This window comes from Malurus melanocephalus, unplaced genomic scaffold (assembly GCF_030028575.1).
Source record: "Malurus melanocephalus ecotype Western Australia unplaced genomic scaffold, MMel_1.1 scaffold_6, whole genome shotgun sequence".
Taxonomy (NCBI): domain Eukaryota; kingdom Metazoa; phylum Chordata; class Aves; order Passeriformes; family Maluridae; genus Malurus; species Malurus melanocephalus.
This window is the reverse complement of record NW_026623238.1, coordinates 1,789,497-1,815,519: the sequence shown is the minus strand read 5'-3', so window position 1 is coordinate 1,815,519 and position 26,023 is coordinate 1,789,497. Positions and strand designations below refer to the sequence as shown.

At 42.3% G+C, this 26,023-nt stretch overlaps 2 protein-coding genes across 5 annotated transcripts in view; both read left to right on the top strand.

Moving 5' to 3' along the window:
• Window positions 1-160: 160 nt before the first annotated feature.
• RSAD2 (radical S-adenosyl methionine domain containing 2) lies at window positions 161-8,196 on the top strand. The gene is made up of 6 exons (XM_057371681.1): window positions 161-650; window positions 833-994; window positions 1,425-1,654; window positions 2,487-2,636; window positions 4,313-4,345; window positions 4,927-8,196. The coding sequence occupies exons 1-6, from the start codon at window positions 320-322 to the stop codon at window positions 5,089-5,091; spliced, it is 1,071 nt and encodes a 356-aa protein (XP_057227664.1). The 5' UTR covers window positions 161-319; the 3' UTR covers window positions 5,092-8,196.
• Window positions 8,197-10,188: 1,992 nt separating this feature from the next.
• Window positions 10,189-26,023, top strand: part of RNF144A (ring finger protein 144A) — a 64,311-nt gene continuing 48,476 nt past the window's right edge. For 2 of the 4 annotated variants that reach the window (XM_057371652.1, XM_057371645.1), the window contains exon 1: window positions 10,190-10,341. The gene's annotated coding sequence lies outside the window, so the exon portion shown is untranslated. Of the gene's footprint in view, window positions 10,342-10,921; window positions 11,012-26,023 lie in introns of all 4 variants that reach the window. The other 2 variants (XM_057371662.1, XM_057371670.1) reach the window with 2 other exon arrangements.

Here is a 26,023-nt window from a genome sequence, read left to right as displayed (position 1 = left end):
TCCCAGCTCCAGGCAGTCGGCGGTGGCCGTGGCCGAGAAGCGGTTCTGGGCAGTGGGAACACTGGGGTCACGCGTGGGGCGGGACGGGAGAAGGAAAACACCGCGCCCGCGGCTCCGTGCCAAGTTTCGCTTCGGCGAGAAGGGAAAACGAAACCGAGCCGTTCCCCGCGGTCCTGCACGGCGGGGCGGGACGGGCGGGGATGGGAGGCGGTCACCGCGCGTTTAAATGGGGAGCGCCGGGCACCTCTCTGCAGCTTGCGAGCCAAGCTGAGCCGAGCCGAGCCGAACCGAGCTGAGCCGAGCCGAGCCGAGCCGAGCTATGCAGCTGGCCGTGCTGAGCCTGTTGCTGTCCGTCGGGCGGGCGGTGCTGGCGGCGCTCCGGGGGCGCCTGGACGCGCTGTGCTGGAGCCTGGCTCCCCGGTCCCTGTCSCTGCCCCTGTCCCTGCCCGGCTGGCGGAACTCAGTCCCTCGGGACGAGCCGGAGCAGGAGCAGGAGGGGGACGTCGAGTCCCCGACGCCCACCAGCGTCAATTACCACTTCACCCGGCAGTGCAACTACAAGTGCGGCTTCTGCTTCCACACGGCCAAGACCTCCTTCGTGCTGCCCCTGGAGGAGGCCAAGCGGGGGCTGGCGATGCTCAAGGAGGCAGGTGAGGCTGCGGGAGGGGGAGCCGGAGGGAACCGGGAAGGGGGACCCTGCAGGACCAAGTGCCGTCGAAAAAGTTCTCCCGGGGATGTCCCTGTCTCGTTGTCGCAGGGCATTGATAGCATTGAGCAGGAGCGAGCCATGGGCAGTGTAAGTTCATAGAATCTTTATTTGGTCCTTCTCTAGGAATGGAGAAAATCAATTTCTCGGGAGGAGAACCGTTTCTTCAAGACAGAGGCGAATTTGTTGGCAAACTGGTCCAGTTTTGCAAGCAGGAGTTGGAGCTCCCCAGTGTCAGCATCGTTAGCAATGGCAGCCTGATCAGAAARCAGTGGTTCGAGAACTACGGTGAGGAGGGACCAGGGGCTCAGCTGCACCGGCACGGCTGGGGAGCGGCCGCGGGGCAGCCTCACCCTTCAGTGGGTGTGGGGGAAAGTGGGAGATGGTTKCGTAGCGATTTATTTATAGTAAATGTAAACCAAATGTAAATACCAGTGAAGTGGTGTTGTGAACATAGGCATTATATCTAAAAACTTCTTGGTATAATGGTGTAATAAAACAATGATGCCACTTGTCTCCATAGTGTTGGGGACACACACACACAAATTGTGTTTTGATAATGCTGTTGATGTGGTCTTTGTGGTTGATGGGATGACTCCACATAACTGTATTTACATCACATTTCGTGACAAATGACAAGGAAGTGAAAGTGAGCAGACTCCTGACAGCTTTTAGCTGAGGGACTGGATATTAATCAGTTTTTAAAACTTGATTTCAGGTGAATATTTAGATATTCTGGCAATTTCATGTGATAGTTTYGATGAGGATGTCAACATTTTAATTGGCCGTCGTCAAGGAAAGAAGAACCATGTGGAAAATCTGCATAAACTGAGACAGTGGTGCCGAGAATATGCTGTTGCTTTTAAAATAAATTCAGTCATCAACAGATTTAATGTTGAGGAAGATATGAATGAGCAGATCAAGGCACTCAACCCTGTGCGCTGGAAGGTAAGAAAGTAGTGTTTAACACAGGTTTTCTGTTCAAAGTAATAATGAAGTTTTGGAGTTGTCTGAACCTATACTGACCCAAGTCTTTCCTCCAGCCTCAGCTTGTGCTGGTGTTAGGAGCCTTCTTGTCAGTTTTGCATGGTGTTGAGACAGGTTRTGTCTCACTCTGCACTTAAATGGGGCCCAGTAGGTCAAGAATCTTTTTAGTGTTTTGTTATGTGCAAAAACCTACTATTTCAGTGTGTGTAGATCTAGGTAGTTTTATTAYATTAAAATTMATACAGAAAGACTTTAACATGTGAWAATGTGTTATGGTGTAGAGAAAAYTAGGAAAAATTAGTGAACAATGATACTTTAAAGGCAATACATTGTTAGCAAGATGTAAGTGTATATTAATGCTCTCTTATTGAATATTAGAGCTTAGTCTACACATATTAAGATTTTTTTTCCAGAAGTAAGTTTTAAAATGTGTTGAGATAATGTGACATAAAATGGAAGAACTTGTGGAAGAATTTTCCATTATTTGCTTCATTATTTGCTTCAGAATTACTCAGAAAAAAAAACAAAACCAAAAACAAAACCCGAAGAGCACTCTAAGTGAAATCTCAATCCTGCTAAAGGATAATAAGGAAAATCATTTAGAGCATTTAGAACTCTGCAATGTTAATTTACAAAAAAAAAAAAATAAAAAGGGCACCATGCCCTTTGTGTAGTATTCAGTTATCACAAGTTATGTCAGTGTGACTCGATTGACATAAAAATTAAAGACATTGCTACTGAGGTCTTTTATCCTCAAGGCAAGTGAAAACATAAAATCTTGACCTGTTTTCAGGTATTCCAGTGCCTGSTTATTGAAGGGGAGAACAGTGGTGAGGATGCTCTAAGAGAAGCAGAAAAGTTTGTCATCAGCAATGAAGACTTTGATCGGTTCCTKGATCGCCACAAAGATGTCTCCTGTTTGGTACCTGAATCTAATCAGAAGGTAAAAATTAAGCTGCCCTTTTGTCACTTTATTTTAAAATAATGTTAGAAAATGTGAAAGGAACAGGAAACTTTCATGGCAATTAATACTTTCCTTATTAAAGGTGGCTTAGAAGAGCCACAGTACTTTATCAGCAGCTGTTTTTGCTATGATGGAAGCCAAGATTTTTAATTTTAAAGCTTTTCATTGACAATATAGTTATAAGCAGAGAGCCCATTGATCCCAGTCCTGTGGAATCCATTGGAAGTACTCTTCCTGACTTGGGCACAAGACCCTGAAAAGGTTCAAAGTTAATGTAACATACTTTATACTCTTAGTTTCCTAATAGAGATTCACTATGAAGTTACCTTATGCCAGTGTCATCAGSCTACATGAAGTAAAACAGCATCCCAGCCAGTATTGTATTGGATACTGAGGAATAGTAGCCAACCAACAGCATTTTTGGGTAAACCCTCTCAAAATAAATTTGCATTTTTAACATTTGCTGTCTGAACTCCTTTAAATTGCACACGCAGTCTCTTAAATCAGGAGAAGACTCTTTGTGCTCCTGTAGAGCCTACCAGTTAACTTGATCAGCTGCCATCCAGCTTGCATTAGCCACACTAAAGGACTTTGGTGCCKAAGGGTGTAGCTCAGGCCAGTTTATAAATGTCTACAGACCATAAATGGTCTGGGTAGAATTAGAAGTCTCACCGTTAAGAAAGTTTATGAACCAAGTGRGGAAATAGTGAGTTGAACCAAGTTCAGGAATGCCTTAAATCTTCCATCTCATGTTCCTTTTCCTCTCCACAGATTAAGACTCCATTTACAGTTTACTTCTTAATATATGGAGAGCTCAGATGAGCAGAATGAGTTGCCTTTGCTGTGTAAGACATAAAAGTAGGACTGTGCAGTGTTGCATTTAAGGCATTCAGTGGCAGGGAGCACACATCAGAGAAAGAGTTAAAATGAGAACCCAGAACTGTTTCTACATATATATATATTTAATAATCGAGTCCTACAAAAAAGACTTCCCATGGTAGRTTTGGTTCCAGAAGACTGCTTTTGATTTCTGGTTAATCTGTGTGAAAGATGGAAACCAAACTCACCAGATTTCCTGTTCTACGAAGCAGCAAGCTCCAGCTACCCAGAGAATGTTAAGGAGGATCATGTAGAAGCCCATTTAGATAAGCAAACCTGTCTTTTTTCAGCTGTTGGCCTTTTTCTTGGTGTAGACCTGAGAGMTTTTTTACCTTTGAGCTGGGAGAACACCTTTGTCTGGTGGGGTAATAATTAAACAGCCTAGTTTAAATGGTCATGCATGTAATTTGTTTGGAAAATGGAATAATCATTCCAGCAAGCAAAACTCAAAAGCTCTTCTGGTATTCAAGTTAATCAAAAACTTTGATATTGTTTAAAACACCTTTATCCACTTGGGCAGCCACATTTCAGTTAGACACTGGAGAGGTCATATTCCAAGAATTACTAGTGTATTCATCATAAAGTTATTCTRGTAATTCTGTCATTTATTTATATATGTTTCATCCAGGCTCCCTGAAACAGTGGTGATACAGCAACTGTTTCAAAGATTTGTATTAGACATTGAATGAATAGTTGTTTGTTTTGTCCTTCATTTTTCACTACAACAGAATTTTGATTTGTATATTAATTTAGTCTTTTCTTTTGATCTGTTATAGATGAGGGATTCATACCTCATTCTGGATGAATATGTAAGTATTTTTTTTGATATGTGCTATTTGTAAGCTAATATATGTAKGTTTGTATGCTAATATATGTACGTATACAACAGTGATAACCAGTTAAATTTATTGTGCTTTCTATAAAACAATTTTACCATGTAGTACAAGAAATAGATGCGATTTATTCCTATCACACATATTGTGAACTATAATGTAGTATGACCTAAGGGGAAGTTGCCATCAGCTTTCATGCATAATCATTGCATCATAAATCTTAAAGTGTAGATGTTTATTTTTCAGAACATTGCCTTTTTTCTCTTTAATATAAAAATACCGAACTTGCCCTAAAAGTTAAGGGTCGAAGACCCTACTTAGTTTACACATAATTGGAGAGCCTATGCTTAGTCTTCAAGAATTGTGGTATTGCTTTGTTCCTGCTAAGGTATGTCACATGTCCAACCATGATTTTCTGASCCTTCTAAGGACTAGAGTGAATCTCTTCATGCACTTCCACAGGCTTCTGTGGAATTGCAGTCCAACTTGCTTGAGCCTRTAGAAAAATTAAGCTTTTGCAAATTGACTTTCTAACAATTTGTCTACTGATGTTCCAGATGCGTTTTCTAAACTGTAGAAATGGACGGAAAGAGCCTTCCAAGTCCATCCTGGATGTTGGCGTAGAAGCAGCTATAAAGTTCAGTGGATTTGATGAGAAGATGTTCCTAAGAAGAGGAGGAAAGTATGTGTGGAGTAAAGCTGACATGAAACTGGACTGGTGACTCAATTCACTGAGTTAGGGCAGTGAATTCTGTAAAGAGAGGTGTACATACACATCACTCATAGGTGAGTGTATACATGTATCTAATGCTTTTAACTACACTTGGTATTTTATAGATTGTTGTTCAGTATAACTCTATATGTGAATATATTACATGTTTTTTAAAAGCAGGTTACATTGTCTATTATTTTGTTGAACATGACCAAATATTTCCAGAGCTTTCACTTGAACAGATCTCTGAAATAAACTTTCTAATCTGTTGGATGAAGGACTTAAAGGCAAACTGTTAATAATAACAACATAATGACATGAAGGAAATGTTTATAAAATACTACATGAATGTGCAYGCCAGATAACAAACCAAAAGACATCCCAATCTCTAATTCATTCTAAACAGCTGTAATGACGGAGAAGTAAAAATTCTAATCAGGGAATGCATTCTKCCTGTTTCTCAGGGAGAGAGGGATTGCAGTTCCTCGGTAGATCACACGAGGGCCAGCTGGGAGGCCTCTGCCTTTTTCAGGAGTAACAAAGGGTCAGAATCAAGAATCACTACCTGTAATAATGTATTGAAAAGGAAATCAAGATGAAAAAATTGGCAATTTTCATTCTTTAAGACTTAAACGTAACTGCCTCTGTGTTTCTTCTTCCTCTCCTCCATATACGCACACAATATTTGCAAAAATGTTAGGGAATGGAATTTTCTGTGAAAATATATTTTTAGTCACGAAAAAAAAATATCAAATTTGTCCATCTTAAAACCTAGATGTATACTTTATCTAATGATAAATAACATCATATTTCACTTTGGTAATGTCATTAGTTCTAACAAATATTTACGGTGAAACACTTTTCATTTTATTAATTTATCTGTTTCCTTTTCATCTGCAAATATTGATTTATTATTTTTAACTATTTTCTCTCTGTGAAGACACAGTTTTGATGAAGACTCCTTCTCAAACTAATTAATACTATGAAGAACAGCMTAACATATATCTTCTACTGAATTTTTATTTTGCTAAGCCATGGAATTACAAACAACAAAGTTCATATTTCAAGCAACCTTGTTTTAAAGGTTGCATGTCTCAGTAATTAATTAGTTTTCTGGTTACAAACATGCAGACATTAAATTAAACTAATTGGGTTTTGTGAGAGCTTCTTTTGATTTTAAGAGCAGGTAGCATATAGAAAAATTTTAAAATCCCCAGAACTTGACAAACAAGCTAATATACTTTCACAATAAATAAATAAGCTAATAAGCCCTTGTTCTAGCTTTTCTGGCAATTGTTATGGCTTTATAATTGTGATTTTTCAAATATAATTAGTCCCATCCTGCCTCCTGTCTGAAGGGCACAGGCATAAGCATTGCACAGCAGAAGTGAAATGGTACTTAYTCATTCATCCTGTCCACTGAACTCAATGTCTGGACTGTCTCACACATTTAAATATTTGCAGCAGTTGGGAGCCAGCATGAATGAAATGTACCACGTAGAGAACCTGACACCTTCTTTCATTTTTTTTCGTAATGCTAGTTGATTTTTTAAAAGGTTTTTGAGAGAAATGCTTTGCATTCGCCTAATGCATCTTCAAAGTTGAAGGGGAAAATGCTTAAGTAGGAGTTGTTACTTCTGTGTAAACAAGGTGCTCCTCTGAATACACTGTGAAAATGTTTCCACTAATAATTGCTTCAATTTCTATTTTTACTATCCTAACTGTATATATTCTCAGTGGTGCTCTTTTGTCCCTTTGTATTTTGCATTTTGCAATCACAACACTTCCTAGACACTGACATTTCAGTATTTCTTTTTCTTGTATTAACACTAAGTGACATTTAAAATGTGGCCCACACACAGTAACCCCACAGTCTTTTGGCAGCTGTTTCACTGACCTTGGCTGGAGCTCTTCCTGGCTCTATGGGGATTGCAAATTTATGTAACTGGGGTTTGACTTCCCCTGCTCAAATGTTAAATCTAGTCTCTTCCTCAGTACCTACATCACACKGATAGAAAATAAGCATTTTCCTCTGCTGCTGGCTCAGTCCCAGCATGGGAAAAGATTTAGTGCRTCAGTGTACCAATAAATCTATCAGCTTGCAGATTCTGCAGAAAATGCCAGCTGTAGCACAGCACAGAGATATGCGGTACACAAAATCCCGTTCAGATCTGGAAATCCTGCCATGCTTCATTTTGCATTTTACCCAGTAAATGGCTATTATTTTGCTTCCTTTGTGCCTATGGAGGAGACTGAAAGAGAAACAAGGAGCTGAAAATGTCAAAATCTAGTAAATAATGTACAGATATTTAACATGGCTTTGGCTGGAAGGTCTAAGTTCTTACCTTCTTAAAAATGTTAGGGATTTTACATCACCTCTTGCTACCATACATAATTACAAAAAAGTTTCTGCTCTGTGTGATACTCTTTTTCGAAGGAAATATGAGTTGTGTACACTGGAAATGAAGAATCTGACATTACACACTTYGGCTGAGAGTCACTTAAGTTAATGAATAATTAATGGTATTTTTATATGAAAATGTATTGTTATGTAAAACAATAAAAATTTGGCTAAAATTGATTAATCTAGTTTATTAAAAAAATATAAACACAGTTCATATTGGACCAAAAATGGACTGTAGGCTTTCATTATGTAGTAGGGGCTACCTTTCAGTATGGGACTAGAAAAATAAAACTGAATTCTACTGGGTACTCCCWTGTTTAGTGATTACAGATATGTTGTGATCCTGAAAAGTCCAGATTAAATGTAAGTCTTATAAACACGGATATGCTCAATTGCATTTTTGTATGTAATATCATAGAATTGCAGCAAAGCAGTTGCTAAAGATGCTGAATTGGGAAGGAACTGACTAACATTGTACTAACATTATACAGTTGCTTCTATTTTGAAAAAGTTGTCGAGAATGAGTGTTTGGGAGAATGACTTCAAATAAAATTATGACTATGCCTTGGGTAATGAGTAGAATTGTCACTTAAGATGCACTTTAGGATGCCCTCTTTTTCAGTGTGAGGGATGTTGACATATCTGAATGTTACAAATGATGAATTTTTCATTAATAGTGTCAAATAATTAGTGCTAAGTATTTAATGAATGTGTTGCACATTTCAATAAACGTTTGTATTTTCCTAAGTTTGTCTGTAATTTTTTTTTTCTTTCTGTAATATAAGCCATACTCASAGAATGAGTGGCTGCATTCACCAGAGATCTGTAATTCTGGATTCATTTAGTCTGTATTTAGCGGGGGGTGCTGCTTGTACGGTGCCAAGGGCAGCATCTAGGCCGAAATGCAGAACAATGGTGGTGATTCTCCTCGTGATGAAAAGCGCTTGTTACAAGCCTGAGTGGACTGGGCTGCGCTGGGAGAAGACAGTTCAAATACCTTGTGCTGTTCAGATGACAGCCGATACAAAAGGCACAGCTATCCATAAAGATCCGAGGACAAAAATAAGATTATCTTSTGTTACGGTAAATAAGAGAGAAAAGCCAGTCTATTTAGAAGACAAGCAGCTTCTCAAGCTCATCGTCCATTTTCAGGCTCAGTGTAAACTCTCRTGTTAAACAGCCTGAAATTGAGCTTTTCACAGTATTAGGGTGCGTGTGAGGGTTGCGAGAGGTGGCTTAGGTTTTTACCCCCGCTTTGCCATTTCCCCCATCCCCCGCATATTGCGGCGCGGTGAGGGTGCCCAGCAGCGGTGCCGCAGGGAGCGGCGGCGTGTGTCACCCTAGGGGCTGTTGTGCTCTGTGTGTCACCCACTTGCTGTGCTCTGTGTGTCACCCTAGGGGCTGTAGTGCTGTGTGTGTCACCGCTGGGGTTGCAGTGCTGTGTGTGTCACCCCCGAGGCTGCTGTGCTGTGTGTGTCACCCCCAGGGCGGCTGTGCTGTGTCACCGCGGGGGTTGCAGTGCTGTGTGTGTCACCCCCGGGGTTGCTGTGCTGTGTGTATCATCCCCGGGGTTGCTGTGCTGTGTGTGTCACCCCCGGGGTTGCTGTGCTGTGTGTGTCACCCCCGAGGTTGCAGTGCTGTGTGTGTCACCCCCGGGGTTGCAGTGCTGTGTGTGTCACCCCCGGGGTTGCAGTGCTGTGTGTGTCACCCCCGGGGTTGCTGTGCTGTGGGTGTCACCCCCGGGGCTGCAATGCTGTATGTGTCCCCCCCGGGGTTGCTGTGCCGTGTGTGTCACCCCCGAGGTTGCAGTGCTGTGTGTGTCCCCCCCGGGGTTGCTGTGCTGTGTGTGTCACCCCCGGGGTTGCAGTGCTGTGTGTGTCACCCCCGGGGTTGCTGTGCTGTGTGTGTCACCCCCGGGGTTGCTGTGCTGTGTGTGTCACCCCCGGGGCTGCTGTGCTGTGTGTGTCACCCCCGGGGTTGCTGTGCTGTGTGTGTCACCCCCGGGGTTGCTGGGCTCTGTGTGTCACCCCCGGGGTTGCAGTGCTGTGTGTGTCACCCCCGGGGTTGCTGGGCTCTGTGTGTCACCCCGCTGAGGCCCGGCCGATGGCTGAGCTGCGCCGCACGGATCTCGCACACAGCTCCCACTCGCTCCCAGCTCGGTGCGGCTCCCGCCGTGCCTCTCTGCCTGCCGCAGAAGGACCGGCCCTGGTTCCGCACATGCACGGACAGCAGGGAAGCACCAGCAGCTCCCGCAGAACGGCCGTGCCCGTCATGGTTCCCGTGCGTTCCCCTCCTTCCTTCAGGGGCAGGCAGGACAAGCCCGCCGCCTCCTCTGCACMCCCAGCCCCGTCGCTCTCTGTGGCCGCTGACGGACCCGCTGGGCCCGGGCCATCATGAGCAGGCAACCTGAGGTGCTGTGCTTCAAGCAGATGACAAACCCCAGGGTAAAAGCGGCGTCGCTGCTCGGCTCGGCTCGGCTCGGCACGGTTCAGCACGGTTCAGCACGGCCGGGCCGGCGGCGCTGCCAAGCGGGAAATCCCGGGATCCCCCGGCCCGCTCCCACCGCCGCCGCCAGGGGGCGCCGCTGTGCCTGGCGCGGCGCGGCCGCTTCAAAGTGGGCGGTGGCGCGAGCGCGGCCGTTAATGGCGCCCGCCCGCCCCCGCCCGCCCTCACCCCACCCTCCTCCTCCGCCCCCGCCGGAGAAAAGACCGGGAGCGGCGCCCGCCGCGCACACTCCGGCTCCGCGGGGGGTGGAGACCATGGATGGGGCGGCGGCGCCCTGCCACGGCTCCGCGGGATAGCGCGGGACAGCGCCGCGGGCCACGGCTCCGCGCCGGCAGGGGCTGCAGCGGCACGGTAAGGCGCCCGTGGCGGCGGGCGGGCGGGCGAGCCGGTGCGGCGGGAATGGAGGCGCCTCCTGGGAGAGCGGGGGCGCCGCCCGGGGCGATTGGGGGATCTCCCGGGGCGGTGGGGAGTCGTCGCTCACCCCGGCCCTGGGGCAGCGAAACGCGGCGCCGGAGCATGCGGGGCACCTACGACCCCTTTCTGTAAAGGGCTGGTCCGGGCGTTCCCCGCGGCGGCGTTATCCCTGTCCCTGTCGCTGCTGCCCGCCGGCAGCCCTGGCCCTCAGGGCGCTGTGTCGGCAGCGGTGCCTGGCCCCGGGGAGGGCACAGCACGGCTCAGGCTGCCGGCGGGAAGCGCCGCGTCGGGATCGTAATGACAGCGGCTCCTTASTCCCGCGTGTGCTCCGTCCTGGGCTTTCCATAAATGAGCGAAAACCTCTCGAAACAGCGCAGTGCCCTGGAGTGCGGTAGCCACTCTTCGGGGAGGGAGAAATAATGAGTGTAGGGGTCTGTGGAGTGCCATCCCCAGCCGGTGTTCTCGGTACAAGCGAAGTGTGCAGCTTGGGGAGAAACCGGTTTCGTTTGAGTTGCAGTGGTGGAAGAAATGGGAGAAAGGCTCGCGTTTTCCATTCCTGAGCTGAAGAGATGTTACCGTTGACTTGAGCTGCTGGAAGACCACATAGGTACGCTAATGAGGTTGCCCCTCCACCCGCTTCCTCAAGGGTATCTTGTTCCTGAACAGATCAGGCCTTCCATCGTGTGTTTATTGCTTTTATAGACCTGGAACAGGGAGTGTCAGCGGGGCAGGCTGATGGAAGAAGATACCAGCTGTTTGAATTTTTTCTGTATTCTTGGAAATACTGTCACTTCTGCCCTGGAACATAATATTCTACAACAAGCATAAATGATGATTTATAAATAGATCCGTTTGTTTATATTGTTCCTCGTGTAGCCAAACAACTGTTTACATTCTGAAGTGGATTGCTTCATTTCAAATTAGCTTATCAGTGCTGGCCCAGGAGTGGCTAAGCTGAAGTTACATGTTCTTGGGCAGAGTGCTACGGGAGAGATTAGATCAGTAGTTTAAACTTCTGGTGGCTGGCAGTCTGCTTGTGTGTGCTTTTCTCACAGTCATGAGGGGCTAGTGAAGGGGTGATCGGGGGTAAAAGAGTGTGTGGGATTGTAGTGTGGTGAGGGAGAGATTTGTGCCTTTAATGAAAATGCTTAGTTTATATTTAAATGGGACTTTATAGTGTGGGAAAACTTAGATTATTTTTTCTTGGGAATGAGGTAGCAGTCAAAGTGACCTGACTTGAAGTTTGTTAAATACCCAAGAGAAACAAGGTGAAGTGAGAAGAGTGGTAGTAGAAGGAAGAAATCCTTTTGTTTATGAATGTCTGGAAAAAGACAGGATTTAGCCCACCATCATCCTTGCCCCTTAGGATGAAGTTTTTTTCTTTACTCCCCCCTCTTTCCCTGGCCATCATGTCTCATCATTATCCTCTTGTGCAGTCTGTGTAGTATGAGGGGGTGAAACCATCTGTRATTGAAATAATACTACAATGATGGGTGTTTCAATTTGATATAACTACTTTGAATAAGCCATCCTTTACGTAAAACAGGGTTGATTTCCCATCATTTCCAAATCACCATGATTTGTATTCTAGGAGCTGGTAGATCAAATCATGTGTTTATTGTCTGCAGTTATTGTATTTTAAGTCACCTTCACTTACAGACTGGTTTTTTTTTTTTTCCAATCTGATATTTTAAGGCAATAATTTACTGGGAAAAGAAGACTGTATATTTGCTTAACTTTTTTGGTTTTAGGTGTGGAGTGGGTTTTTCCCCCCCAGTACTACCTTCCAAGTATTTGTCACATTTCATGTGGAGTTCTTTTATGACTCCTGACAACTTTTCTTTCAGTTAAGCCAAAGGACAAGGCTGCTGTCTTAAACATGAGTTTTGGCTGCAGTGTCATACAGTGGGTATGAATGGCTTCAGTGTGTCTGTTGTATTTACAAGAATGCTCTCATAGGCTGGCAGAAGACTGTTGTTTGCCCTCCCAGTGCTGATTCAGGGAAAAATAGTGGCTCTGATCATCCTGCAGCATGGTCGACAAGCACAGACCTCTCTCCTAGAGAGCAGCAGGGGAATTGTAACCTGTTATCACCATATTTCTGGTGTGTTAGTATCAATGGTAATGCAGTTCAGTTAGTAGGCTGTGGTTTGATTAGAAGATTCCTTTTTACATCTTGAGTTACAAAATGGAAGTGGAAAACAGCGACAAACTAATATACCACTGGGTTTGAATGGTGTAGTGATTCTGTTGTGTCTAACTTAGGCTGTGGTCAGGCACTTAGGCAGAGTGTGTTTGTAWGGCAGGATCCTTTTCTGTTTTGCTTTGCAGAAACAAGCTCAAAAAATTAATCTTTCCCTGACCTTGTGAAGATCAGACAAAAAGATCATAGTGATAATGTCTGTTTTTCACTTCTGATGGCTGCTAGGAACTATTGAAAATATACTTACTTTTCTGGCTGCCTGCTGCAAAGTGATAGGAATGTTTTTTGTATTTCCTAATCAACTGGGATCAGAAATGCTTACATTTTTTCTGCATATGCAGTCAGCAAAATCTGGAGGTGGCAGTGATAGCACAAAATGGGGTTTCAAATAGCTTGATTGTTTGTTGATGGTGCCACTTATAGCGGTAACACCATAAGAGTCTTTTTCTCAAAAAGGCTGAAGAAAATGAGGAACAGAGAAAGTGAATCAATGTGTCTGGTAACTTTTTATTTACTGTGAGGAAAAAGTATCTTGTCAGATGGTTCTAGTCTTGGCATGACAATGTTATTTCTTCATTGCAGCATTTTTTTAATCTTTTCATTCAAAGAATAGCAAGTGAGTGGTAGCTTGTTGCATGGAAATATGTTGCTGTTACCCTCCAGGTATCAATATGACCATTTAATACAACTACATCCTGTTTATATTGTATGGAAGTGACTTGTGATTGAAGAAATGCACTAAAGCTTATTTAATATAACCCTGTTCTTCTGCATGATCTCTAATGGATGATCTGAAATACTTCGGAGTGTAGATGGGTCTTGCAGGTTGTCTGGAAAATAGAATTCTAACTTACCAGGTTCAGGTTTTTTGATTACATGCAAATGTTCAGCTTTGTTTGCACTGATCACTGCTTTGCTTGTGAGCAGCTAGATTCCATAGTTTAGGAGTCTTTATTCTTGAATTTCACTTGGAAATTTTACTGTTCTGTTTCTGAGTATTTGGGTTATTTCTTGTAACCATAAAACTCCAATATGAACTACAAGCTACAAAAGAGATCAGTATGATTCTTGGAGACAGTTTCAGCTAACCAGCCTTCGTCTCAACAGATCATATATAGGATAAGAATTGTGTACTATTCTACACGTCCAGTCCTTGTGGAGGGCTCTTATACTTAGCCAGTGAGGAATATGAAAATGAATTAGGAAAATATATTGAAGCAAAAATCCATTATTGACCCTTGATAATCTGATACATGATCAGCTTCTTTCTATTATTATTTCTGCCATTGCTGTTTAACAGTTGATTTTGCTTCATGTTCTATTGCTAGAGAGGATCCATGTGTGGATTCTATAATCTCACAGATAATATTAATTTCCTTTTATACGTAGCTATATATGTGTAGGTATATAAACATATACGATATACAATATTTTATGCAATGTATGTATAGAAATACTTTTTTTTTTACTCTTTATTTTCTCTAAACAGCATCTGATGGAGGCAGTCTGATAGAAGCATCAGACGTGGTTGCATTCCATCCCCCTACACAGTATTTTCAGTCAGCACTGCCTCCCTGCAGTGAACACACAGGGTGGTCTTGGTGATAGTGGTGAGCAGAGTCCATTCCTTGCCCATTTAAATGCCCCCTCCCTGGGGTGACAGGAGGGGTCTTGCTGCATTCCTTAAAGCAACTGTATTTTTCTGGGCCTGATGCTTCAGACAATGCTTCCCTTTTTAGGAGGAAAATGACTGTTTTCTTACTCTGTGTTTCCTTCTATTGCTACCTGAGGGAAACAGTTTTCCCTTCATCTCTCTATTGCTGTATTAAGAAATGCATCCATCCAGACAGAATGAGAGCAATGCTCTGCGATTTTTGTGGTCAGGCTCGTGTCTCCAGTGCAGTCTTGTAACACAAACTGCAAGTTCAAGACTAAGCTATTTGCAGTCAGCACAWATGTATTTTTAGCCTGGTTTTCTGAGAAAATAGAGATTGCATGCAACTCTCTGTGAATGTCTGACCTTCATTTTTGCTCTTTATTTCTAAACCTTTTGAGCAATTCCAGTTGCATTTGTGAGAGGGTGGAAATTTACCTCCAATAAACCTACACCTTTGCTGGCAGTAGGTAGCCTTGCCAGATGGAAAGATGCTTGCTGAAGGAGAGATGGAAGTCTGAACTCTTGCAACTTTGACACAGATTCCTAGGAAACTGGCTTTTACTGGCTCAGYTGCTTACAAATCAACTTACATTGTGTTCCTGTTTTTTGACAGTTTCAAATTATACTGTTATATTCGTTTCTGGATTTTTTTCCAGCAGTTTTGAGTATGGAAGAAGTTCAAGTGTTTAGTCTTTAGCTYCAGGTAGTTTTATAATATGGCAAAAGGTACATGATGAGAAAGGAAAGATTCATTGGCTTTTTAAGGATTTTATTTAGTTGCTGTCCTTCATACATATTCTTATGTGAATTCTCATTTGTTAAAATAATTGTTTTAACCCTTGTTTTTTATTAATTTTGCTTTGTAATAGCAATTCTTTAGAAACTCAAACTTATTTTTGTAGTTGCATTGTGTCAAGATTGTTCCCCAAATGAAACAAGACTTGATAGGATGCAAACTGAAACAGTTAAGTCTGATTTCTGTGTTTCTCTTCAGTATTTGTTTTCTGTAAACAGACTCTGTGTGACCCTTTCAGTTAGCTGATCACTTTTGCACACAGTTATCTGTTGAATACATCTTGTGGTCTTTGTTTGTCTTGTCATGCTGACTTGATTAATGTTGTACCATCATCTCTCTTAATGAATAATGTATTTCCTGTCATGCAGTTGGAGCCTAGAGAAGAAACACCTACACCTACTTTCTTAGATTAATTATGCATTACTTTTACCTTTGAAGTGTACTGTCTGTTCTTACTTTTTCCACAAAAGTGCTGACCAAAGATACATGTTGAGGGTGTATAAGGTATGTTAGATTTTTTGAAAGGGAGACTGTATTTAAATTTTAAAAACCCACAACTTTTAATAAAGATTTCCAGTTTTTTTTCTTTACTTCTGATACTTATTGACATCTTATATTTTGAAAGGTTTGCTTTAAATCACTAGGTTATGCTTGTTAATTACTGTTTCTTAGTTGTGTATGTGTGTGTCTAGTGTTCTAGCAAAGATGTAGTGACAGTATTCACTAGGTMTCACTAACTGTCGCTGGAAAGCTGTGAGAGGTAGGACAATCACAGTCACAGCTGCAGGAGGCACGTGTCAGCTCTGATGGGCTGTTGATGCCCATTCTGTCTTGAGGTTTGGTCTCATTGGTCCTCAGGACCAGACTTGGACCCTACTGGCCTCTGCCTTGCTCCAAAGACTGAGCTAAGGTCATAAGTTTTGTGCCTCAGGTATGCTCTAGGYAAAACATAGCAGTCAGCTCCTCCAKTTAATGACAGAGAAGTGAAATCTGTATAGGTTAAGCTCAACATGGTGGTGAACCTCATAGTTGCTRCAGGAGCTGAAGCCAACCACTTCCAAAGGGTGCAGTATGTATTAGCTGTAGCTCTCATGGTAAGCACTTAAAAACCTTCTAMGTTTATGGATGTTCATCCATGCGTGCTCCCCTGCAGGGTGTAAGTTTGTCTCAAGGCTAGGAGCTTGATAGTTTCTCTTTGCCATGTGATGTGACAGTCTCTGGCCTTGGGGAAGGTTATGCTGGAAGCRCGGGTGCTTTGTGAAACTTGCCTAAAGCAGTGCTGCTGACCCTGGCACCTCTGCATGCTGTTGTTGGCTCTGCTCTGTGTGTTTGGTTGTGTCCTGTACTTTGGATCCTTGTGACTCGGAGGGAGCCATTCTCTGCAATGAGTGAGTTTATCCTTCTCTTCACGTAGTTTTTCACCTCTGCTTTGTGTTGGAGCAAACAGCTTGGCTCCATCAAACTGCTGCTGTCACTGGGCATCAGCTGTGGTGGTGTCGAGAATATGTAACCTCCTGTCACCTACCTCCTTTCTTCCATGATGTAATGTCCCACTGGAGCAGCAGCACTGGCCATTTATTTTGCATGGAATAATGTCTGAAAATCCATTCTTAGTTTTACCACTGACTATTACTGAGGGTGAAACATAATAATTCTTAGCGGCGTTACTGTCTTAACCCCTTTGCATCTGTCAAGTCACTAGGAGTGTGATAAGCCACTTCTGTCTTTTATTCTCTTTTGTTCCAGGTTGTCATTGTCATAAAAATAAAATCTCACTTCAGAGGGAGCAACAGGGTGGTTCTAGCTTCAGTTCATGTTACATATTTAGTAAAAATCAAGGTATGACAAATTCAGAGACGACTCATAAATCCAAAGAATGTGATAGTCTTTTTAGCAAACTGTCAGTTAGTGCTAAATATTTGCATCAGTCACTTCACATTTCCATTAGCTCCTTAAAAAGCTGAAGTTCATAGATTAGAGTGAAATGCAATGTTTATTGCTGTGTTCCTGCTTTTTGATTTAGACTACTGCTGTGAAGTTTTTTTACAGTTACAGGTAAAGTTAGGGGGTGCTCTTGTTTGGAAAGTTTAATGTTTTGCTCTGCMTTGTCTGAAAGGTCTGCATKGGTTTTTTTGGGGTTTTCTTTGGTTTGGTTTTGTTTCCTGTCCTCCATGATTCTACTGTATTTGTCTYCAGACCAACACAGACATGTCCTTGTTACTTTTATTAATAGGAATAGTTGCTTTTGGATGGGGTGATTCACCTCAGCTGCAAATATAAGGTAGAGTCAAACCATCATGCCCCTTCATTGTGCTAATAATAGTGATGTACCATTTTGCTGGCAGGCAACACTGTTGTCAGTGGCAGCTTTGGAGGGATTGCTGCAAGGGCAGCAGGGTCAGTGAAGATCTCTGCTTTTTCACTTTCACCTTAGAATCTTTTCTTATGCAGCTTYACATGAGACTGAACCCATCCTTTCATTGAAATAACAGTATATTTTCACTGTGGTGTCAACCAATTCTGATCTTGAACTGTGGAAGGGCAAAGATGGTGCTATTTTTGGAGGGGAAAAAACGCACAAGAAACTCTGCAAAACAAAACCGTTTTTATGCTGCACTGAACAGGGTGTTGCTAAAATTATAACCTGGAGAGTTGCAGGGTAAAACAATAYATGCACATAAGGATGTCWTATCAAAGTCACCTCAACTAATGTGAAAATCCACTTGTTKTCTCAATACCAAGAGAGTTTTCATGTGATTGCCTTAACATGGGACTTTTCCAGACATTCATCAGGCATTGATTTTTTTTGTTCAGTGAAAATATGTAGAACTCCACTATGTGAAAATAGTAAGGGCTGTAACAAGAAAATAAGAAATAATTTTAAAGGCTTGTGTTCCTATTTTATAGACACTTTATTTGTGAATATATGCATCGGATAAAGCAATTATTAAATGCTCAAAGAGGGCTTTATAACAGTGCCATCTCTGATTGCATCATTATATACTTAGGGAGACCATGTGCCAAATTTGCTTTCTCTTTAATTGAGGTGGCTCCCAACATTTAAAAGTAATATATAGCTATTGTGATGGAAAGTCTCAGGGATCAGAAAAKAGTCCCTCATTTAACAGAGTACTTTCTTTTTCCTGAATATACTGTTTTCATATTTCCATAAAAGAAGTTACTTTCCATAATAGTAATAGAAAAAGCCTCCTCCAGTTTCTTCTCCTCCATATTCTTCTTCCCACTCAGCAACCATTGAGTACATGGAAACAAAAAAATGAGGATATTTGGAAATAGGTATACTTTGCATAAATTATTTCCAAAAATATTTGCCAGATTTGAATGTTGACATTTTCTGTGGAWGTTAACAGTTAGGGAATATAATGAAACTGTCAAAGAAAAGAAGATATGAGCTCCTCAGAAAGGAATAATGTAAATACTGTGGTTTTCCTCTCAATGCAGTGTACTTTTGTAGATGTCATMTATTCTGGGAAAGTACCGCATGTGCAAAGCATGCAAATGCAAAGAGAGTGACTTTGGGGCAGTCTGTCCCAAAATGAACAGAAGTTGGGCATCTGATGGTACATCTTAAACTGTATAACTCCTAATGTGTGAAGGCTTGATGTGTCTGCCAATAAATGAGCAGTTCTGTGTGATGGGAAAGATGTGAATTATTCCAGAACCCTCTCAGAAGTTTGTCTGGTGTTAGCCATGAAGGCAGCCTGCCTGAATGGGCCTTTGGCTACTGTGATGTCATAAATTGCAGGATTGCATGCCTTGTCATAAATGAGTACACAGGGAAGGGGCTGTGTGCTCTGTGAAGCTGTATTTTTCTTCATGATAATTCCTATTTGGATCTTCTCCWTCTTTTCCCACACCTTCCCTGTGTTCTTCTGTGTGTATTAGGAGGGGGGTGTTGGTTGGTTGATTTGCRTTTGAGACTATATAGGAAACTTGAGGCAGAAAACTGAAGATAAATTGCATATCTAATTCCTTTTTCCATCCADGAGCCATAGTCCTCTCTGAACTGATAGAGTGCCTTTGGGAAATGTCTGATTCAGTACAAGGTAGAGAAGTGTTCTGACAGTCACTCTATAGCTCTCATTCAGCAGGCAAAGGGAGACTATTCCCAAAAGTTCCAGGGTTGCAGGGAGCATATGCTTTGGGATAATGCCATTGTATCAATTTCTTCTTGTCTCCTGTTTTGCCTTTGTTTTGGCTGTGCAGCTCATTGCCAGTCTCAGTGATGAAGCCATTGCCAAGTCAGTCCATGTGGCTTAGCCTATGCAAAATGCTCTTGTACCTCAGTTCACATCTGTGCCTCTGCAGGYTGGACCACTTGTAGCCTTAAAGGGAATTGCCCCGTGTGTTTCTATTCACTCAGTCCATCTCCTGTGTGRTCAAGTACTAAGAGGGAACGTAGATGCTTTGGGATTGCAGGAGTGTGACTCTAAGGCCTTTCAAATGAAACAGTATTTCCCTTTTTTTCTTTCAGGGAAATACTTTGTGTGTTTCAGTGTACCTGAGATGATTGGCAACTTCTTTGGTACATTTGTGATTGTCAAAATGAGGTCAAGTTAAGTCTGTGTTGATTTCTAGGTCAGACTGACCCTTAGACCCTGGTTTAGTTTCATTTCTCTCTGGTACTTGTAAGTGAACAATAACTAAAAATATTTACAAATGAAGGAATTTGAAAGGGGTTTTATACAATTATGAGGGATGGATAGAAAAGTTGCAAAATTTAGGCTTCTTTTAAATCACTCTGATCCCAATTATAGTTAAATTAATTTTTTTCCCTAGGAAATTAGACTAGCCATATGGAAAAAGCATCATTTTTTCCTACACAATTATATTGTTGTTCAAAATGGTGTGAAATGCCTACCTCTCCCTTTTTATARGAATCCATACAATATYTAGTCAACTTTACTGCATTTGGGGATCATCTGGAAGGCTTAGAAAAGCTCATCTGTTAAAATGAATGTGAAATTGTGGTTTCATTATTTTAACCATAGGTTTTGATTGTTTATTCTTCATTGGAGGGAAGAATAAATACAGGGAAGACATTTCCCATTCCAGCTTTTTARTGAGCAGGTGTGTATGTGGTGAGGAGTTGTCTTCTCATGAAGGCTTAATTTTGTGTGCTTTTTCTGTTACACATATTATAATAAACTGGATGGAGGTAGTTGGATTTAATGTCTTAAAATTCTAAAATGACWGAGCTTCTTTGGAAGTGCATCCAAGAGCTAGTAGAGTAGTAATAGCTGCCAGGTTCAAAGCAAACGTAGCAATTAAATCTTCTGGTCTATCATGCTAGGAATGTATTATATTTCCCCGTTTTCAGTGCATGGTATCTCTTGTATTAGTATGAATGGATCTATTAAAATGCTTTTTATCACTGTGCTTTGAGCTTTTCTGTCTYCMTGAAATCATGTAACTGCTTTCTCTRAAAAGCCTTTAAAGAGCTTCCCACATGTTATCTGATGAAAAGCACCTCGCTGTTGGGAACCAGCCAGTCAAATAGCTGTTCGGCTGTGGTAACCTGAATAGCACTTGCCAAGAGAAAATGAAGTGGGATATGTAAACCGGAGGGAAGGGGGGGAAGGACTGTGGCAAGTTGGGTAGCTTCCTGCTCTGCCTTAGGGAATCCATGGGAATATCATCTCCTGGCTTGTGTAACAGCATACTTAGGCTGGCACTGCACAGCAAAGAGCTTTACCCAGAGTTCATATGTTCTTTTTTCTCTAAGCTGTACACTTAAATTTTGCTTAAGTGTACCAAGATGTAACTCTGTGTAATCTCCTTGGCACAGGGTTCACAGGGCTTCAATTTGTTTGTGGCATCCAAGTACCTTGCACAGCRGAATTTCCCTTTGACAAGTGTGTTGTGCCCCTGGCTGCTGCTGCGGGAGCTGGCGCTGCTGAGGGATCTCATCTTTCACCCCTTGTCCCTTCCCCCTCTGAGTAGGGGTGACAGTGTAGGACTGTATGAAATGCTGTCTCCTGACACAGCTAAGGAGGCTGGCGAAGACATCATGTTTTGCATAATCACAAGTTGTCACCACTATAACTAAAGTGGGAATCCAAAGCTGAAATTCCTTCTTATGCATATAACCTGTCAAACCTCATCCTCTTTCCTATGTGTCCTTTAGCATTTGTCCTTGGGCCCTATGGCTGCCCGGCTGTGAGCTGCATCATCAGCTCTGACAGGATGAAGTAGAGAGAGATGAGTTCAGGGCCGTTTGTGCCTCCTAGCTACTCTTGGCTGACACAAAAAAGAGATGACCCATGGGCTGTCACAAACATAGAGTAGATCCCACTGCCTTTCTTTCCACATCTGCCCTGGTCTTGCACTGACACTGACACAGGTTTCCTAATTCTTCTACCTGTCATCTTGTGGCTGTGTACAATACAGCTTTCTTGTTGGGAAAATTGTTACAGCATATCAGCAAAAGCCTGCCTGGAGCAGCAGCTGACTGTAAAACATAAACAAGTGGATAGATATCTGTGGGAAATAAACTGAGAATCAAGATGTTCCAGGATTAGGCCTAGACAAGACACCAGGTAACATTTTCATTTCGAAGTCAGAAGCTTTAAGAAAAACCACCATCCAATTATGCTGATTACCASTCTGTCATTACCAGATTGTAATAATAAGTAAATAGCCACAAAGAATGATGTTTTTGATGAGTAAAATGAAAGGTATGTGTACAGGATGTGGCTGAATTCACATTTCTTAGTGAAAAGTTTTCCACACATGAAGCATGAGGGACTGCACCCTGGAAAGCAGCAATTCTGCTAAAGTGTAGGGATCAAGCTGGACACAGAACTCTTAAGGTATCAGTGCACTGTTACAGTGAAGAGAGGGCTTCACTGTTACAGGGAAGAGAAGAGAGGGCTGATTTAATTCTTGGTTGATGGAATTTGTAAAATAAGCATTTTTTTTCCTTGCATGGCATTAATGGCAATAACACTCAAGTTCTGTATCTGCTCCTAGATTTTACGTCTTTAAAAGGTCTTTTAAAACTTTCAGGAGGTGAGGAAAGAGCCACAATAATGATTAGTGGTCAAAAAATTCCTAGAAGTGGTTTAATATRGAAAGGGTGGAGTGTGAGCAGCTGCTTTTTTTTTTTTCCACCTACATTTTTATTAGTAGTTACTGGATTCCAGATAATCTTAATACAGACTTCATCTCGTCCAAAGACAAATGTAAAAAAAATTTGGATTAATTAGTCAGCTCATCTTTGTGAGCTAAATTGCTTTGTTGCTGATGGAGTATAAAGCACTGCTGAAAAATGATCAAGAGAAAACAGAGTGCGAAGGTTATTAAAATTATGGGAAAAGAACTTGGGGGGGTTCTACATGAATTAAATAGCAATAAAAGAGTTTAAATAGCCCAGCGGCATGTGCGGAAGATGACAATTGGTTATGTAATTTCAGAAATTCATAAACTTGGATTCACTTGGTTGAAGCCTGAGAAAGGGAGGAAGATCTTGAGTAYCAAGATAACCATTTTAGTTTCTAAGAGATCAGAAGAAAGACTGCATTTTATGTATAATATGTGCAATAATATATAAAACATACGCAATATAAGCATGCAGATTCTTGTTGAATATATTGATCAGTCTGCAGCTTGGGGGGACTGGCAGGGTACTGGCTGTTCAATAAGAGCCTCTTGGGAAAGTTTGTRTGGGAGCGGAGATTAAGAGGTTTGTTCATCTCTTTGTAGAACTCAACCTAATAGGTGGATAACTCCAAGGAAATGTCACAGAGAAGGGTTGAAATTTCCAGTTAGATGAGAAGAGAGAGACTTGGAGTAGGAGGTACATCTTTGAGGTATTGTAGAGAGGATAAACTGAATTTTTGTGGTTGGAAGAGATTTCTGAGGAGCAAACAGGAGGGGTGACAAATGTTGCTGATAAAGAACTACTCGATTTCTTTTGCCTTTGCAAGATAGAAGTGGGAGAGAGGGCCCCAAGAAGGCAGCCCTGGTAGAGTGGTTAGTGAAGTGCTGAYTGAGGTGCTGGCAAGTTTTTAAGAGGAAGAAAGAGATTATGAGATGCATAAGTCCGATGAAGCTGATGCAATGACTGAGAGTGCTGGCCAGGACAAGTTTTGTGCAAAAAAGGAGGGCTGGCAGAAGAGATRAAAAACATCTGTGTTAGAGCTTTAGGAAATGAGTTTGAAAGCAGCCTAAACACTAACCATACCCCTGACCGTAGAAGGGACTGCCTTGACAAGAAAGTGTGTTGTAYCCACTTTCTTTTACTTTCCTTTTTAAATTTATTTTCCTCCTCCCATTTAGAGAGTGATAAGCAGAACTGGAAACACTGTCTGAAGAGCTGAATGGAAAGGTGAACAGTGGTAGCTCTTCAAACCAGTAAATTGCCTTCCCACCATTGGAGAAAGTGGTGAATCTCTTGAGGTTTCCAGCCCAAGGCAGGTCATGTGCCCAGGCCGTATTTGTTATCCATGTAGGAGTTACTTACCTTGCTGTCAGGGCACTTGGGAAATGCATAACAATTTGTGGTGTTCAGGTTAACAATCTGATATGTCCAATGACCCTTCAGAYGCCAAGATCCAGGAGGCAGTTTTCTTATTGTACAAGTGGATACGCCATAATTAAAATAGATTTTCSTTTTCCTCCTGAACTGTCAAGATAATCTAGGAAGAGGATAATAACATTTTTGTCAGTTTTCCTTATTTTCAAGCAAGATTTGTTTTAAAGAAGTAGGAGGGGAAGGTTGAAGTGGGCAAGGTGTGTAAGAAGTGAGGGGGGAACCTTGTTTTGGTGACACAGCTGTTAGCTGAATAACTGATCARTAGCCTAGAATTTTAGAGTACATATATATGTGATCTTTTTTTTTGAGTATTGGTTGCCTAAGTAACAGTTAACTACTGTTTACTGTTTATTTGTTTTTTTCTACAAGTATGGTAGATATTTTTCCCATATCACATCCCTCTAAATGGAAATCAGTGGAGGATGAGAATGTTGCAGGAATTCAATGCTTATTTTTAGGAGTTTCAAATGTTAAGACATGCTTTAATAATTACAAATATTTTTAAATAGCGTGTTGTYTAAAACTTAAGATGAATAAGGAAGATCAGAATTTTGTGTGTTTGGCTATAAACTAATTCCAAGCTGAATTTTTTCAGATTTGGTAACAAAAGATGGATTTTATATTAAAAATCTACCATACTCAGTTTGAGGGTATGAATTTTACTAGTATTTTTTGGAAAGGAACTCAGMTGATGATTTATCTCAGAAACAACATTGTTGGATAAATCTGAGAAATGCTTGCAGTGAAAGTAGGACTCCTGCCAATTGCTGTGTTATGAATTCATAGAATCATAAAATTCTTTAGTTGAAAAAGACCTCTAAGATCATCAAGTCCAAGTGTAAACCCAGTAGTGCCAAGTCCACCACRAAACCATGTCCCTGAGTACCACATCTACACATCTTTGAAACACCTTCAGCGATGGTGACTTCGCCACTCCTCCAGAGAGCAAATTGCAATGCCTGACAACCTTTTCAGTGAAGAAGCTCTTCCTGACAGTCAACCCAAACCTCCTCTGATGCAGCTTGAGGCCTGCTTTCTTTCTGCTCCTATCGCTTGTTTCCTGGAAGAAGAGGCTGATCCCCACCTGGCTACAACTTCTTTTTGGGTAGTTGTAGAGGGTGATAAGGTCACCCCTCACAGCCTCCTATTCTCCAGGCTAAACCACCCCCAGCTCCTTCTCCTTCTCATAGGATTTGCACTCCAGACCCTTCACCACTTCTGCTGCCCTTCTCTCACCATGCTCCAGCACCTCAATGTCTTTCYGGAAGTGAGGGACCCAAAACTGCACTCAGCACTTGTGGTGTGTCTTCACCAGTGCCACATATGGGGGAATCTTGTCACCTTGTCACAGGAGATCAGGTTGATCAAGCAGGACCTGCCTTTCTTGAGCCGGTGCTGGCTGTGCCTCATCCCCTGGTTGTCTTGTACATGTTAGTTGATGGCACTCAGGTTGATCTGCTCTGCAACCTTCTGTGGCACTGATACCAGGCTGACAGGCCTGTGRTTCCCCAAATCCTCATTCTGTCTCTTCCAGTCCCTGTTTAGCTAGAGCTGCCGGCARATGATTGAAGGTGGCTTTGTGAGCAAGCCCACCAGCTGCTTCAGTACCCTTGAGTATGTCCCATCCAGCCCCGGAGCCTTGTGAGCATCAAAGTGGTGTAGCAGGTCACTGACAATTGCCCCTTGCATTATGGGGCCTTCATTCTGCTCCCTGTCATCCAGCTCAGGGAGCTGGTTAACCCTGAGAACAATTGRTTCAGTGTTAAAAACTGAGGCAAGGAAGGTATTATTACTTCAGCCTTTTCCTCAGCCTTTGTGACTGTGCCATCCCCCCTGCATCCAGTAAAGGATGGAGATATTTCTTAACCCTTCTTGTTGCTGATGTATTTATAGAACCTTTTTTTTTTTTTTGCTGATGCATTTATGAAAACTTTTTTTTTATGATCTTTTATGGCAGTAGTCAGATCAAGTTCTAGTTTGGCTTTGGCTGTTCTGATTTTCTCACTGCATAACCTCACAACATCCTTGTAGTCCTTCTGAGTTGCCAAGGTCATAAACTTTCCTTCTTTTGGACTCCTTCCTTACTTCTTCAGGGATCAAAAACTTTGTCATTTTGTAGTTGCTATGCCCAAGACAGTCTCCAACTATCGTTATCACCTACAMGTCCTGTGTTTGTGAAAAACAGACCCAGTGGAGCACCTCTGCTTGTTGACTGACTCGCCAGCTGATTCAGGAATTTCTTCCACACAGTCCAGGAAYGTCCTAGAGTGTTTTTTCTCTGCTGTGTTGTATTTCCAGTAGTTATCTGGTGAATTGGAAGTCCCCTGCAAGAACAGGGCCAGTGATSATGATGCTTCTCCCAGCTGCTTATTGCATATTTCATCTGCCTCTTCATCCTGGTTGGAC